We start from the raw sequence: 16,580 nt of genomic DNA on the forward strand, positions 1-16,580 counted from the left end.
CTTTTGTAAAGGAAAAAGGTGGCTAGTGCCTTTCTTCTCTTTTTTAACATGAGGAAAAAAGAAAACAGGGCAGGAGGCTTAAAATTCCCTTTGGCTTGCCCTCCTATAGTGCTCTCTCCCACTTATGTGTCTCTCTCCTTTATGTTCCATCAGTTGTCACTTTTCAATTCACCATGCCCTCAAGGGAAACCTCCCTTTTCCTGAGACTCTGCTAATTCCACCATTATGGGCAGGGAATCTGTCATATTATACCTTCCCAAGAATCTAGTACCAGTGCTCTGCACACAGTGAGCTCTCAGTAAATACTACTGATTGATTGATGATGGGCAGGGAACGTCTGCCAACTTTGTTGTATCGTACTCTCCCAAGCAGTCAGTACAGTGCTTAGTACAAGAGGCCTTTCCTGACTAAGCCCCGCTTTCCTCTTCTCCCACTCCTTTATGGATCGCCCTAACTTGGTCCCTTTTTCATCCCGCCTCCCTAAAATTAAAAAATTCCAGACTGTGAAGTGAATAAGGGTAAACAAGATAGAAGTTTACTATTTATTTATTTTACAAATAAATCAAATCTCCTCCAAGGGGTCTTTCCTAACTACATCCTCATTTTCTCTACTCCCTCTCCCTTCTGTATCACCCTTGTACTTGGATTCGTACCCTTTATTCACCCCACCCTCATCCCCACAGCACTTATTTACATATCCATAATTTATTTTAATGTTGGTCTCCCAATCTAGACTGTAAGCTCCTTTAGGTCAGGGAACTGGTCTACCAACTTTGCTGTATTGTTTTCTCTCAAGCACTTAGTATAGTGCTCTGCTCACAGTACACACCCAATATATATGATTGATTGATTGATTGACTGAATGAAGATTATAGAATAATAAATAGTGTGGATATGGCGAAAATAGTATCATAAAAGACCAAAGTAGTTATATTGCCAAGGAGCTTTGACTGAATGATCAGATTTGGCTTAATGCTCAGAAGTTCTTGGACCCAGACAACTCCATAAAGAATTCACTTTTCAGATTTAGAGTCACAGCTTTCCCCGGACAATAAAGAAATGACTTAATGATCCAGCTATTGCCGCTCTCTTACCTTATTCATCACTTTCCTTCTTAAAAACCTTTGCAGAAGCCCGTGGATGGGCTCTCCATCCCATCTTAACTGAACCCAGCGGAAATGTTGCTGCACTAAGAGATCAGATCCCTGAAGACACGACTTTGCAATGGTTCCCACCACAAAGCAGTTTTCGTGGAAGTAATAAGAATCGGCCACTCCATTCCCTGAAAAAAAAAAAGAACACAAAAACACAATATGGCAATAGATCATGCTTCCATCCAGCAAATCACTTATGGAATCTGTCAAGACTGTGAGGTCTTTGAGGACAGGGACCTCCTTCATCAAATTTTTACTGTACTCCCAGATACCAAGTATGGTGCTCTGCTTACAGTAGGCAATCAGTAAATACTGTTAAATAAATTTACCAACAAATGCCCTAAGCCATACATATTCATCTAGAGCCAAAAGATTAACATGAAAACAGAACTGTTAGGCAATTGACAGTAACTTCTTTATTTTCTTTTTCTTACTGCATTTCTTAAGCACTTACTATGGGCCAAGAATTGTATTAAGTGCTGGGGTAAGTACAAGATAAGCAGGCTGGACGCAACTCCTGTCCCACAAGGGGCTCAGAGTCTAAGTAGGAGGGCAATTGGATTTAGTCCTTATTTTACAGATGATGAAACTGAGGCACAGAAAGGTTAAATAACTTGCCCAGGGTCACTCTGCATACAAGTTGTGGAGCTGGGATTAGAACTCTGGTCCTCTCACTCCCAGGCCCGTGCTTTTTCCACATGGCCACCCTGCTTCCTTCTTTAGTTGTTCTATCACCCTAATGTGTCATGCCAACGTATTTTCTTTACCTTTTTGAAAAGTATAGGGATTTTCACTGCCACGGTTCTCAAGGGGAGTTAGAAAGTCTCCCAACAACTCTGATAATGAAGCTTTTTCCAAATTCTCTAAGATGACAATGACTTTTTTCTTCACAGGAGGCTGTTTCACAGGGATCAGACAAGCTGAAATACAGAGAAAAGGCAATTTACCTAGCAAGCCACAGTACAAGAAATGGTAAAATAGATCAGTGCTCAGTTATCACTGTACAAATGGAGATGATACTAATTCTAAGTATGCTGTAGGGAAAGAATCCCAAAGTATATAGATATTTTTCTTTTAGGAAGTGTTGAGCCAGATTCAAGCAACACCCCCATATTATATCTGTTACTTTCGGAGCTAATTACAATAGCAAATACGGTATTGTTAAGCACTTCTATGTGCCAATCACTGTTCTAAACCCTGGGGTGGGTACAGGATAATTGGATAGGACACAGTCTCTGCCCTATATGAAACTCACAGTCTAAGGGGAAGGGAGAACAGGACTTTTATCCCCTGTTTTATAGATGAGGAAATGGAGTCACCTAGAAGTTAGGTGACATGCCCAAGGTCACATAGCAGGGAAGTGGTAGAGCTGAATTTGGAAGCCAGTTCTGGCTCCCAGGCCTGCGATCTTTCCACTAGGACGTACTCCTTCTCTGAGCTCTGCGCTGCCTTGATTCAGGTACCATGGAAGGTGAAGTTGCCTTAGTGGGCTAAGCCAAGATTAATCTGAATTAAGAATTGGTATCTTGGTGACACCAAACTTCTTACTGGGTGAGCCCCACATGGAACAGAGTCTGTATCTGCTCTGAACCCAGAGGAAATGTTGCTGTACTTAGAGATCGGATCCTTGGAGACAAGACTTCGCAAGCACTTAAGTACGTAATACATTCTATTATTGGTATTGCTTTTAATACTATTTCTAGAGAATGCAGCTTCCAAATTGTTTATTCCCAGGACATGATTTATGTCCAGAAAGACTTTTATTTTTATGTTATTTGTTAAGTGCTTACTATGTGACAAGAACTGTTCTAAATGCTCGGGTAGATATAAGTTAATCAGGTTGGATAGAGTCCTTGTTCTACCTGGGGCTCTCAATCTAAATCAGAGGGAGAAGGACTGAATCCTCACTTTATAGATAAGGTAACTGAGGCAGAGAGAAATTAAGTGTCTTGTTGAAAATCACACAGTAGGAAATTGGCAAGGGTGGGATTACAACACAATTCCTTTGACTCCTAGGCCCGTGCTCAATATTCTAAAGGCCTGCTTTAGTGTGAGCAGATGAGCCTGGGATTCTTATTGTGCTTCCATCTGGACATCCTGATCAGAGAAAAATGTAAGGTATCTTGCCTCTCATACTGCTTATATCTTGCTCACATCCTCCCTCCTTCCTAGAATTCCCTTCCTCATTCACAGTCCACAGACGACTTTTCTCCCCATCTTCAAAGTCTTCTTGAAGTTACACCTATCTCCTCCAGGAGGTCTTCCCTGATTAATCTATCTTATCTCTGTCCTATTTCTCCCACTACTACAACTTTAGCATGTTTGCGTCACTAAGCACTTAGGTACTCACCTAGCCTCCTCCCCACATGTAAACTTTGTTGCTTTCCCCTCTCTGTAATTAATTTTAGTGTCTATTTTTCCCACTAGATTTGAAATTTATTGAGAGAAGGGATTGTGTATACTAATTCTATCATTGTCTCCCAAATTCTTAGTACAGGACTCTGCACTGAATAAGTGCTCAAGAGCTAAAGTGACAGTTGGGGAAATGGGGGAAATAGGGTGGAGAAATGATAATCAGGGCAGGCCTCCCTGAGGAGATGTGATTTCAGAAGGGTTTTGAAGATGAGGAGAGCAGTGGTCTGCCAATTGTGAAGAGGGAGGGGCTTCCAGACCAAAGGGAGGGTGTCTTGCTCGGGTGAGAGGGAAGAAAAGAATGAGTTTGAGAGGACTGAAGCAGAAAGTAGAAGAGCAACTACCAGTGAAAAGAGAAAATTGTCCCTACTGCCACCAGCCTACCAGAATTCCTTTCTCTGACTGAAGCTAAGATGTGGCCCAGCTGCTCTGGGAGTTTAAATTCTGGTTAGTTAGTTGAACTAAACGCAGGAACAGTTTTTCTTCTTTTCCTTCTCCTTCTTATTTCTCTACTGTTACTCCATTCTTCAGCTGTGGCTCTAGTGTAGGTCCTCTGAGGCTGTGAAGGAGATTATGGTGCTGAGGAGAAGAGGTGTGAAGTGGGAGTGAAGGGAGGTGGATGAAAGGTGGATATCAGATGTAGCGTTGTGAGAAGAGTACAGTGAATGTGAGGGGAAGGTGATATCTTGAGGCCTTAGGGCTACAGTTTCTAAAAATGGTTGAAAAACCCCTGATATCAACAAAAGAAAAGTTCTCTCAGAAGTTTCAAGTGAATTTTGTAGTTTGGATATATATCGTTAGCATCTCTGAATGAAAAATTACCTGTGAAGGCTGCAAGCAATTTTCAAAAATATACATCTTGTTCTAATTCTACCTTAAACAATGAGCTTGAATTTGCCTTTCCACTGCTACAATGACCACCTCACCACCCTGACCCAGTTGTGCAACAGTCTCTGGGGAAAGGCCCGGGGAGAAAGTAAGACTCATTTACCTTTCGTCTGGTGTATCCACTTAGAGGCTAAGGGAATCGACTTCTCTTTAAACTGGTTTATCTTTATCCATTCTTGGTTCCCTTCACAATTTCGCACAACCCTGGATGCCCTCTGAGGACCCAACCACTTCAGCATTCTCATCTGGGCTCGGGGCAGAGCAAGGACAGGGTCGAATACAGAGTCTCACAGCAAGGGAAGGGACTGGGGTTAAAGTCAATCAATCGATGGGATTTATTGAATACTTATTATATGCTGAGCACTGTACTACGTGCTTGAGTACAAAAGAATTAGCAGATACGTACCCTGTCCATAACAAGCTTACTATCTAGAGGCCTGTAAAATGAACAGATCATCCATTTCCTGTCTGTGCTTTCACTGTATCTTAGTTCTGCCACTAATTCTGGGGGTGACATGGAGTCAAACCCTTAATCCTGACATGCATAACTGTTTCTTAACTGCTAAATTAGAAAAAAAAGTCACAGCAAACCATCTTCATGGAAGCCATTCTAAAAGGACTGTGACTTCTTAATGGCTAGGAGACTAATTTATTCAGAGCACCATTTGCAGTATTCAGGAACAGAAGGAACATCACACAGTCTAAGCTTTCAATCATAAATTTTTGGTTACCATTACTCCAGAAACTTAAGGGGAATGTGAAAGTGCTATATAAGCAAGGATTGCCGATCAACTGATTAATCCCATTAGAGTCAGTTAATTCTTCTAACAGTTTTATTCTCTCAACGGCAGCAGAAAGGAGATCTTTGGGGTCTCAGCACACTCCAATTTCTAGAGGGCTGCTGCTGCCACTAAGTGAGAATAAAACTGTGTTAATCGATTGAGAAATCCCTATTATATAGCACTTTCCTTCCATCAGCATCATTGCCAAGTTGCCGGCTAGAAGCCTAAGCAGAAACACCAGAGGGATCTTACCGCTACTGATGAATAACTCCACTAGCTGCTCCCTGGAGAAGTTGGTGTCCACTTCGGCTTTCACTATTTCACAAGGGAATCCTGCAGCCGTCTGCTTGTGCTGCAGAAGAAAAATATATGGATTCCTTAAAACCACACCCCGCCCCCCTCCAAATTTCCAGAAGCCTGTGGGTGGAGGGTCGGGTATTACCTTCAGGCAGAGTGCTATCTGATGGGCTATGTAGTCTTGCAAGCTTCCTTCAGGGCCATGGAAGACCACGTTATGATATTGCTCCACCTGTAGATAAACCAAGAGCAGAGAGGTCAAAACGGGAGCCTTGGGTTCTCTTGTGGAGAAACCATCCAGGAAGGTGACCACACTTTGGCAATCTTCAACGTTCCCACTGGCCCCAGTGGACAGTCATTCTTCCATGTTGGGAAGGGTACATCTGAACAATGGGACCTCTAGGGAGCTTGGCGTAGTGGACAGAGCACGGGCCTGTAGTCAGAAGGACCTGGGTTCCAACTCCAGCTCTGCCACTTGTCTGCAGTGTGATCCTGGTCAAGCCACTTAACTTCTCTGTGCCTCAGTAATCTCATCTGTAAAATGGGGATTAAGACTGCGAGACTCATGGGGGACAGGGATTCTGTCCAACCCGATTTGCGTATACCCATCCCAGTGCTTAGTACAATGCCTGGCACATAGTAAGCGCTTAACAAATATCACCATCATTATTATTATTAGGGCTCTAATCTCAGCTGTGCCACTTGTCTATTGCGTGACTAACAACTTCTCTATGCCTCAGTTTCTTCATCTTTAAATGGTGATTCAATATTTGTTCTCCTTTCTATTTAGACTGTCTCTTGCAGGACAGGGACTTGCCACTAACTTGACTACCTTCTATCTATTCTAGTGCTTAGTCCAGTGCTTGGCTCTGAGTAAATGTTAAACAAATACCACAGTCATTATTATTATCATTATTAATGATGATAACAATATTAAGAGATTCTGAACCTCCTTCTCCCCACATCCATCCATCCCCCAGTGGTTACGTCACATAATTTTGGGAACGAAGGCCCCCAAATAATTATTAGGCCTCAGAGAAAGAGCATTGGAGTGGGAATCAGGAGACCTGGGTTCCAATCCCAATCTGCCACTGGCCTGCTGTGTGACCTCAGGCAAGTCATTTCATCTTGATGGACCTCAGTTTAACCATCTATAAAAAGGGGAGAATAATACCTAACACCCATCACTCTCTCATATGACTTGGTGATGCCTCTGCCTCAGATGGATAAGAAAAAAGGAGGATAGGCATGATGTTGTAGCCTGGTAATTGTGGCTAGCGTTGTTTGGACCAAGGATGTCCTTTCCTAGAGCTAGAAGTCTGACTGGGATGGACTCCATTCCTCTGATTGCAGTTATGACTCAACTGTTCCTTTTGCTAAATTTTCACCATTATTTATTTCTTTGGGTGTTCATCCTCCCTTTAGCAGTACCCTACCCTTTTTAGATTGTGGGTCAGGAACTAGTTGTAAATCAATGTTCCTGGATTTCTGGAGGTCATGGGTTCTGCCACTTGTCTGTTGTGTGATCTTGGGCAAGTCACTTCACTTCTCTGGGCCTCAGTTATCTCATCTGTAAAATGGGGATTGAGACTGTGAGCCCCATGTAGGACAGGGACTGTGTCCAACCCGATTTGCTTGTATCCACCCCAGCACTTAGTACAGTACCTGGTACATAGTGTTTAACAAATACTATAATAATCATTCATTATCATTCCCCATGTGTAGTACATGTTCTGTACATGGCAAGCACCCAACTTTATCATTATAGCTTCTGCTTATAAGTCCCGCCAGAGGTCACTGTCACTCACTGCAAGATTTTAGGCAGTTTATTGTGTCTAAAGCACATCTTCTCTTATGGGGTTCCCTATTCTTCCCCCTGACTGCATTTAACTGGGCACCAGGGGCTTTAGTTTCCTAAATAAGGGGGCAAAGCCACTGTCCCCCCAGTACAAACCCAAGTCACACGCTGCGTAATGTTCATGGTGACTTCGAGTCAACTAATGTCCAAATTCCTCAGAAGGGAGAATCCCATAAAAATCAGACTGTTGCCTAAACTTGTTAAACACCGCATGGGCTTTGGAGTCAGTGGTCAGGGGTTCAAATCCCGGCTCCACCAATTGTCAGCTGTGTGACTTCGGGCAAGGCACTTCACTTCTCTGTGCCTCAGTTACCTCATCTGGAAAATGGGGTTAAGACTGTGAGCCCTCTGTGGGACAACCTGATCACCTTGTAACCTCCCCAGTGCTTAGAACAGTGCTTTGCACATAGTAAGCCCTTAATAAATGCTATCATTATTATTATTATTATGGTATTTGTTATGCACTTACTATGTACTAAGCACAGGGATGGATACAAGCAAATCAGGTTGGAAACAGTACCTGTCCTACATGGGAATCACAATCTCAATCCTCATTTTACAGATGAACTGAGGCACAGAGAAGTTAAGTGACTTGCCCAAGGTCACACAGCAGACAAGTGTCAGAGCTGGGATTAGAACCCATGACCTTCTGACTCGCAGACCCGTGCTATATCCACCATGCCATGTGGCTTCTCAATCCCAATTCTATCCTTGTCACATTGCTTCTAAGCAGCTGAAATTTGGGGCACACAGGTATCTAACATGTATGGTTCCTGCTGCCAGTAAGTGGAGCTTTTGATGACATTTGGGGCAAAATTTAATTTGGACAAAAACAGTTCAGCATCATTACAAAAATGGCTAAAATCAAAAGGTTGATTTGCTGTAACTCATTCATTCTTCCCGAGCACCAGAGATACTTCAAAATTTAATTCAAAGTAAGATTTTTTTTTCTCATCAAGGGGAGCTAAAACTATGCATTCCTTTTGCAGGTACTAGTTCTATCCAGTCTACTCTAGGATCTCTCAACTTTGGTGGCATTGTACCCTCCCAACCTCTTAGTAGAGTGTTCTGCACATAGTAAGCACTCAATAAATGCATTGATTGATGATTGATTGCCACGATGAATTTCTGGGCCCTTGACACAATTTCAAGCTTCTAAGCCAAACTGTAAACTTCTTGAGGCCGGTGACCTCGTCTACTAACTCTATTGCATTGTACTTTCCCAACTGCTTGGTACAATGGACTGCACACAGTAAGCACTCAATAAATACCACTGATTAGTTCATGGCTTTGCTCTCTTTTTTTGAAATGACCTTCCCTGAAATGCTTTGCTGCAGTTTCAGGCCCGAACACAGAAACACATCTATTAGCTATTTTCACTTCTTACTGATGGAAATCCCATTAATAAAAACTAAATAGAAACAAACAACTTTGGTTCTTTCTCTAAAGTGTGCAAACCCGTCAGAAAGCCAGGAAAGCTTTCCACTGTCTGAGGGGCAGATGTAGGTCAGGAGTCAGGGAACTAGATGAGTTAGAAAAACAAGGAACCACAAATGGCCCACGCCAAGCCAAAAGGAGCTACAGAGAGGGATTCCAACCCAAACAGCTTGGGCTTCCTCTTGGCTATAGCTAAGGTATTCACTGCCCGACATACATAGACACACTGGGAAGCAGGCCCAGAGAGACCTTCAGTTCACACCTGTCCACTTTGACAGCAGGCTGGGAATAACTGGTTGCTCATTATTGGTTGCCGACATTCCCTCAAATAATTGCCTGGCAGGATTTTTGCTCTGTCTGGGGAGGGAGTGGAGAGTGTAGGGAAGGAGGGTAAGAGAAGAGTGGGTTTGAGGAGAGGAAGGCTCTGTGTTTCCAGGGCCAATTTACTAGTCCTGGCAGACATACTCCCCTAACCCTACTGGTCCACTTGGTCCCAGATGTGGTAGAAGTGGAGGATTTGACACAGGATGGTTCTGATGATCTGAGCTTAATGTTTCCTGTCAGCTGCCCAAGAAATTCAAAGTGCAGCACCTGCTGCGCCCAAGTCAGCCAAACAGCCTCCAAGCTCGGAGGGACTGTAAGCTCACTATGAGCAGGTAAAGCATCTGTTATATTGTTACACTGGACTCCCCCAAGCACTTAGAGCACTGCTCTGCACATAGTAAGCACAGTAATTTACAGGATTAACTGAATGATTGATTGATTGCAGCTCACAACAGAAATGCTCAAGGATTTACAGTCTCTCAATTTTTGCTGCATGTTAAGCCAACATCAATCATCCATCATCAAGATCCGAGGAGGGTGCATGTGCTTGGTGTCAGTCTAGGGGGAGGTGGTAAGCTTCAGGGGAATGTGGAAGGAGGGGCTGTGGGAGTTTCCACAAATGTAAAACCCCTGGGCAGGGGAGGTTCAACTCAGCCCAGAGTCGGTTTGGTGAGAATGAGAAGAATTGACTTTCTTGGTGATTAAGGGTCTGTGTTCTGGACATAGACTCCACATAGTCTGAGGCTCTGTCAAATGATGGGGTGATAGAGGGGCTAAGTAAACAATGTGGAAAGAGCAGAGGGATGGGAGTCAGGAGACCTGAATTCTAATCCTGCCACTGCCACCTGCCTTCTGTGTAACTTTGGAGAAAATCACAACTTCTTTGGGCCTCAATCAATCCAAGATATTTACTGAAAGCATACTGTGTGCAGAGCATTGTACTAAGGGCTTGGGAGAGCACAATACAACAGAGTTGGTAGACATATTCCCGACCCACAACGAACTTGCGGTCTAGAGGGGGAGACAGACATTAATGCAAATAAATAATTTATAATTCATAATTTTTAAATACACACATAAGTGCTGTGGGGCTGAGGGTGAGGTGAATACCAAATCCCCAAAGGTGAAAGATCCAGATTCACACAGTTTCCTCATCTGTAATGTGCAAACTCACTACCTCTTCTCCATCCCCCTTAAACTGTGAGCTCCATGTGGGACAGGGATAACATGTACTGTATCCATTCCAGGGCTTAGTATAAGGCTTGGCACGTAGTAAGTACTTAATCAATATTATACTAATAATGATAATAATTATTAGGATTAAAGTACCCGTTCTTACTTGTGAGCCCTATATGGGACAGGAACAGTCCTATCAACTTCAAACTACCTCAGTCTTTAGCACAGTGCTTGGAATAAAGTAAATGCTTAACAAATGCCATTACTGTTATTACACTGCTCCTGGTTCCCTGTGATATTCCTTTCCCATGTTTCCCTGGATTGGTTTCTTCCTGGGCCTTTGGCTATTTCCTGAAGTGAGTAATCAATCAATCAGTTGTATTTATTGAGTGTTTACTGTATGCAGAGCACTTTACTAAGAGCTTGGGAGAGAACAATATAACAGAGCTGGTAGATACATTCACTGCCCACAACGAGATTATGGTCTAGATGGGGAGACAGACATTGATTTATGGGAATAAATTATGGATATGTACATAAGTGCTGTGGGACTGAGGGAGGGGTGAATAAAGGATGCAAACCCAAGTGCGGGCATGGGTAGTAAGCAGATATCAAGGTCAAAAACTGCACTTAACAAGTGGACTATTTTTCTGTAATCAAATGCTGCAGCTCTAATCATGTCCTGAAAACTTACCAGCCGGAGGTAGTTCTGTAGCATCTGAAGAGGGATCATGGATGCGTAAGTCACGCTACTGAGGCAGCCTTCTTGAGGTCCTTTAAGAAAACAGTTTGCACACAAAGTCAGCGAATCTCCACTGATAAAACTATGTCAAAATTAACAAGTATGGAAATAATACGCATTAACTACAGAGTGGCTCACGGGACGGAGAAAGCTCAGTCACCACCCAGTAAAACATTCACCCTTTCTGCATGACACTCACCTCCCAAGTGAAGGTTGGTGCTTGTATATCAGTTTTTACAAGTGCAGTGCTTAATTTTTGCAAAACTAGATACTACATCTTCAAATACTTCAATATAAGAAATACCCAGGTTGTGGGTTTAGGAGTCAAAGGACCTGGGTTTTAATCCTGGTTCTGTCACTTGCGTACTATGTGACTATGGGCATGTCACTTAAATTCTCTGTGCCCCAGTTTCCCCAACTGAAGTGGGGATTCAGTACCTATCTTCCCTCTCCTCTAAATTGTGAACCCTATGTGGGGCAGGGACTGTACCTGACCTGATTAACTAATATCTAACCCCAATGCTTAGTACAGTGCATGGCACATAGTAAGCACTTAAATACCATAATGAATAATTCAGGAGCCCCAAGAGGTCACAGCATAGAGAGGGAGGATGGCAGGGTCCATGCAAACAATTCCCAGGCGAGTGTCAACTTCCCCTGCTTACCTTTTCCTCTCGTCCACAGAGGAGATGCTATCACTCATTAATTGTTCTGTTTGTTCTCCCAAATCCCCACCCCATTTATGATGGCAAGTGAAGTATGCTAGTTCCTTGAATCTCCACCCCATTCACAATTGGGGCACCCAACAGTGAGTTGTGAAGTCCTAACACTTTTTGGGGAAAGTAGAGAGAATGAGTTCATTCAAATCCATTACTGAAATGAATCCAAGTTCATTTCAAATCCAGAAAAATTTCAGCAATAAAAGCAGTTACTTGCTCAAGGAGAATCAGAGAAGCAGGTGACATGAAGAAATGCAAGTTGCCCCAAAGCAGCCCTGACTCCCTCTTCCTTTGAGGTGGCAATTCAACGCACAACTTTTCAAAAGCCGAACCAGTCGACAAAGCTTTACCTGACAAAAATACAGTTACATGTTCCACCTTGTTCTTTTGCAGAAAGTCCCACGGAGGCTGGGAAAAACTCTGACCTGTTGACCACGTCACATTACCTATTTGTAAAAAACAAAGTTACAGAGGGTCAGAGTGAAACAAACCTGACTAGGTCTTCATCTTGGCAAATGTTACAACTCTGTGACTGAAATCCATACCCAGTATGACCAAATTAATTGCTCACATTCAGAATTTTGCACAATGAACTTGTATCATACAATCCCAGAGGTTGTCATAGCATTCCATAATAAGAAGAATAATTATTATACTGTGGTATTTGTTAAGCACTTACCATGTGGCAAGCACTGCACTATGTGCTGGTGTAGCTACAAGATCATCAGATCCCATATAGGGCTCACATTGTAAATAGGAGGGAGAATGAGTATTGAATCCCCATTTTACAAATGAGGAAACTGAGGCCCAAAGAAGTTAAGTGACTTGCCTAAGGACACACAGCGGGCAAGTGGGAGTCAGGATTAGAACCCAGGTCCTCTGATTTCCAGGCCCAGGCTTTTTCCACTAGGCCATGCTGCTTCCCATAGGCATCTATGTTCTACATACAAATAAAACAATGTTCTATCTGTACAGCATAAATCGACCTTGGAGGAATTGATCAATTGAAAACTACTACTACTACGACTACGACTACTACTACTACTACTACTACTACTTTTACTACTGCTACTGTGACTAGAAAGAAAACTTTGGCCTTTGGTAACTTGCCGGGATTACTGTCCTAAATCCACTAGAACACGAATCCAGCCCCTGTCAGCTGGGAAAGAACTGAACCAATATGAACCCCACATGACACAGCTGACGCTCAAAGTCACGCTGCTATGTTGACATCTATCTGGTCTATCTCACCGATGACCACTTGGCCACATCCTGCCTCTTTCCTGAAATGCCCTTCCTCTTCACTTCCGACAGACGATCACTCTCTCCATCTTCAAAGCCTTATAAAAAGCACATCTCCTCCAAGGGGCATTCTGAGAGTAAGCCCACATTTCCTCTTCTCCCACTCCCTTCTGCGTCATCCTTGCCTTGGATTCACGCCCTTTATTCACCCTTCCCTCAGCTCCACAACAGTTATGTACATATCTGTAATTTCATTTCTTTATATTAATGTCTGTATCCCTTCCAGACTGTAAGCTCACTGTGGGCAGGGAATGTATCTACCAACTCTGTTGCATTTTTCCAAGCTCTTAGTACAGTGCTCAGGACATTGTAGGCACTCAATATATTTGACTGATTGATTGACTGGTGGTGTTCTAAGTTTTACAGGATGGTCTTGCTACCCCAGCTTCCCTCCTCCCAGTCTCAGCTAGACAGAAAGCCTATCCCAAAACCGCAACAAGAACTCAAATCATGTTTTACGCTTCGAGCACAAAATGTTCCATGCATAAAAGCCTCTAGCAGACAACCCCCTTTAATGAGTAGAACCAGCCAGGAAGCCAGTCAACCCTGAATGCATTTCCTCAAAGTATTACCCACCACACTATATGAACCCCACCAACAATATAAACCCCAAAATGTAGCTTTTCCCCATGCATGGCTAGGCAGTTGATACCTAGTTTGACTGATAGGATACTGCTCACACTGAGGCCAACGCTGGATTCAGTGGCGTTATTAAATGTCAAGTCTTCTAGTCGCTTCCATCCATCAGACGATATTGCTTGGAAATGGTTCGTCACAGCCTGACTCACAGCTTTGGAAAAATCATCCCACGATGTTTGTTTACGGATACTTAAAGCACATATTGTGTTTTCTTCTTCAAAATCATCGGAACCACAAATGGCTGGCTGTTTCTCACCAACAGAAATTCTTACGGATATTTTCAAAGCATCTGGGAGAAGCGGAAAACAAAGAAAATATGAGGGCAGTAAATTTCATGAAAGGAAAGTGAGCAGGGGTATTGTGAAATAAATAAAAATGAAAGTCATTGCAAAGCATTAAAAGAGACTTATGGGTTTGCACAGAAAAATATATATATTCATAGTCCACTTACTTCATATATATGTATATCAATATGTATTATATTACTATAATATATAATTGTATATCAACATATATATATATATATTCACATCAAGTGAAGTTCGAATCATCCCAATTTTCTGTTTCTAGGCTAATTTCTTAGCCTTGATCAGAAGAGAGATGATTTTCTTAATTTTTTATTCTTTCACTTCTTGTAGATTTAGTCCAGGCATAGACCCAGCTGAGCTTCCAATCCTAATTATTCCTGACACTAATCCCACAGGACTTATTTCCTTTCAGAGCATAAACCGCGACAGAAATAGTTGAAAATGGGAAAAGGAAGAGAGACCTTGGCAGTTTTCTAAGAGGAAAGCTTTTCTGAATGTGAATAACAAGGAATAGGATAGAACACAGTTGCTTTCAGTTACCCTCCGCAATAGTCCTTCCTTTTGTGTAGCCAAGCACCAAAATGTGAAAATTTTTGTCCATCACAAGAAGGTTCAAAGACTGAATCTCTGTTTCTGTCAGGGAATGACCAGAAACTCGGGCAGAATTTTGGTACTGGGGATTGAGTGACGGGCAATGAGCCCAGACATAGGGACATAGGAGCCCAGATTGTCCGTTTAAGAGTGACGACACCTTAGGCTGTTTGGGAGAACAGTGAATTCCCCCTTATTGAGGGTACATAATTCTTCTTCTTATTATAATAATACTAATATATTGTTATTATTGATAAACTCTTTCTGTGTGCCAAGCCCTGTACAAAGCACTGAGGTAGATATAAGATAATCAGTCAGGCACAGTCCCTGACCACATGGGACTCCCAGTCTAAGGACAGGGAGAGAACAGGTATATATACCCATTATACAGGTAAGGAAACTGAAGCACAGAGAAGTGACTTACCCAAGATCACATGACAGGCAAGTAGCAGATTTAGGATTAGAACCCAGGTCATCCGATTCCCAGGTCTGTGCTCTTTCCACTACGAATGAGGAATTGACTAAAATGCTAAGGGTGGCAATTGGGTTGATACAACTTCGGGTGTGGAGAATTAGTTGGGGAAGGCTTCCTGGAGGAGGGGGGGTGTTAGGAGGGCTTTGGAGATAGGGAGAGCTGTGGCCTGACATATTTGAAGGAAGAGGGAGTTTGAAGCAGGGGAAACAGCCTGAGTAAGAGATCAGAGGCAGGAGAATGGACAGCGAGGAACAGGTCAGAGGGAAGCTGAGAAGGGAAGTAAAAGCCATGAGCTGGGGAGAAACAGATGAAGAGAGCTGATGTGTTTAAGAGAGCAAGCTGGTGGAAGAGTTTCTGCTTTGTGTATCAAAGGGAATCAAACCAATCCCCATCAGGACCATCAGAAGGGATAGAAATAATAATACTAATAATGTTAGTATGTGTTAAGCGCTTACTATGTGTCAAGCACTGTTCTAAGTGCTGGGGTAGACACAAGGAAATCAGGTTGTCCCACGTGGGGCTCACAGTCTTCATCCCCATTTTACAGATGAGGGAACTGAGGCACAGAGAAGTTAAGTGACTTGCCCAAGGTCACACAGCTCACAACTGGCAGAGCCGAGATTAGAACCCAAGACCTCTGACTCCTAAGCCCGTGGCCCGTGCTCTTTCCACTAAGCCATGCTGCTTGAAAGACACTGAAGGGAAATTATGAGCATCGTCTCTTAGAGGAAAAAGACAGGACAATGGACCAACTCAGCCTGCAGTACAGTTCGGGGCTGGGAACCATTTTATAAAAAATTTGCAAATCCCATGATGATGACTAGGGTATTGGCAAAGAGCAAGAAGCTGGTTTTATGGTTGGGAGTTGAACAACAACAGCAGCAACAAAAAGCACTTGGAAGTTAAGAAGCAAATGACCCCACTGTGGCTCCAGGGTTTAAATATTTCAGCAGGATGAGACTGCAAACTGCCACTCACTGAGGTTCTCCAGAAGATGTTTGCAGTCATCTGTTGCCACGTCATGCACAGTTCGATCGCACTTATCTTTCCGTTCGGCTTCCAGCCTGCCATGACCGCAGAGGATTTCCAGACAATTCTGGAGAGACGAGAGCGCCATTACTAGCTGAGATTAAAGACGTTACCTTGGGGCCGAAGACCCCAAACAAAAGTCAGCTGTCTGCAGAGGCAGCCTTGGAACTTTATTGGAAATCCCCTTCTCACCTCAGAACGTCTGGATACAACCTTGCATGAGTTTATTGAGACGATGCATTCAGTCGTGTGTGTTTCACCACAGAACACACTCTGGGTTTCAATGACTTTCAAAACAAGGAAAAAAGTGGACACCTTAGACAGATTATGTCACTAAGGCACTTCGATTGAGAAAACTCAGTGGTTGATGTGGGGGAGTGTGTCGGAGGACTGCACATGTAATCATAAATAATAATATTAATTAAATGCTTAATATGTGCCAAGCAC

The 16,580-nt window shown here is 43.0% G+C and overlaps 1 protein-coding gene across 1 annotated transcript in view; it reads right to left on the reverse strand.

Moving 5' to 3' along the window:
* The window catches only part of CTTNBP2 (cortactin binding protein 2), a 121,258-nt gene that overhangs the window by 19,924 nt on the left and 84,754 nt on the right, over positions 1–16,580 (reverse strand). Inside the window, exons 9-16 of the mRNA XM_038752501.1 lie at positions 16,083–16,200; positions 13,744–14,019; positions 12,140–12,235; positions 11,023–11,102; positions 5,679–5,765; positions 5,489–5,588; positions 1,922–2,074; positions 1,095–1,282 (exon numbers count right to left, since the gene is read on the reverse strand). Coding sequence (XP_038608429.1) covers positions 1,095–1,282; positions 1,922–2,074; positions 5,489–5,588; positions 5,679–5,765; positions 11,023–11,102; positions 12,140–12,235; positions 13,744–14,019; positions 16,083–16,200 — 1,098 coding nt within the window. The remainder of the gene's footprint in view (positions 1–1,094; positions 1,283–1,921; positions 2,075–5,488; positions 5,589–5,678; positions 5,766–11,022; positions 11,103–12,139; positions 12,236–13,743; positions 14,020–16,082; positions 16,201–16,580) is intronic.

Source organism: Tachyglossus aculeatus, chromosome 10 (genome assembly GCF_015852505.1).
Source record: "Tachyglossus aculeatus isolate mTacAcu1 chromosome 10, mTacAcu1.pri, whole genome shotgun sequence".
Lineage (NCBI taxonomy): Eukaryota > Metazoa > Chordata > Mammalia > Monotremata > Tachyglossidae > Tachyglossus > Tachyglossus aculeatus.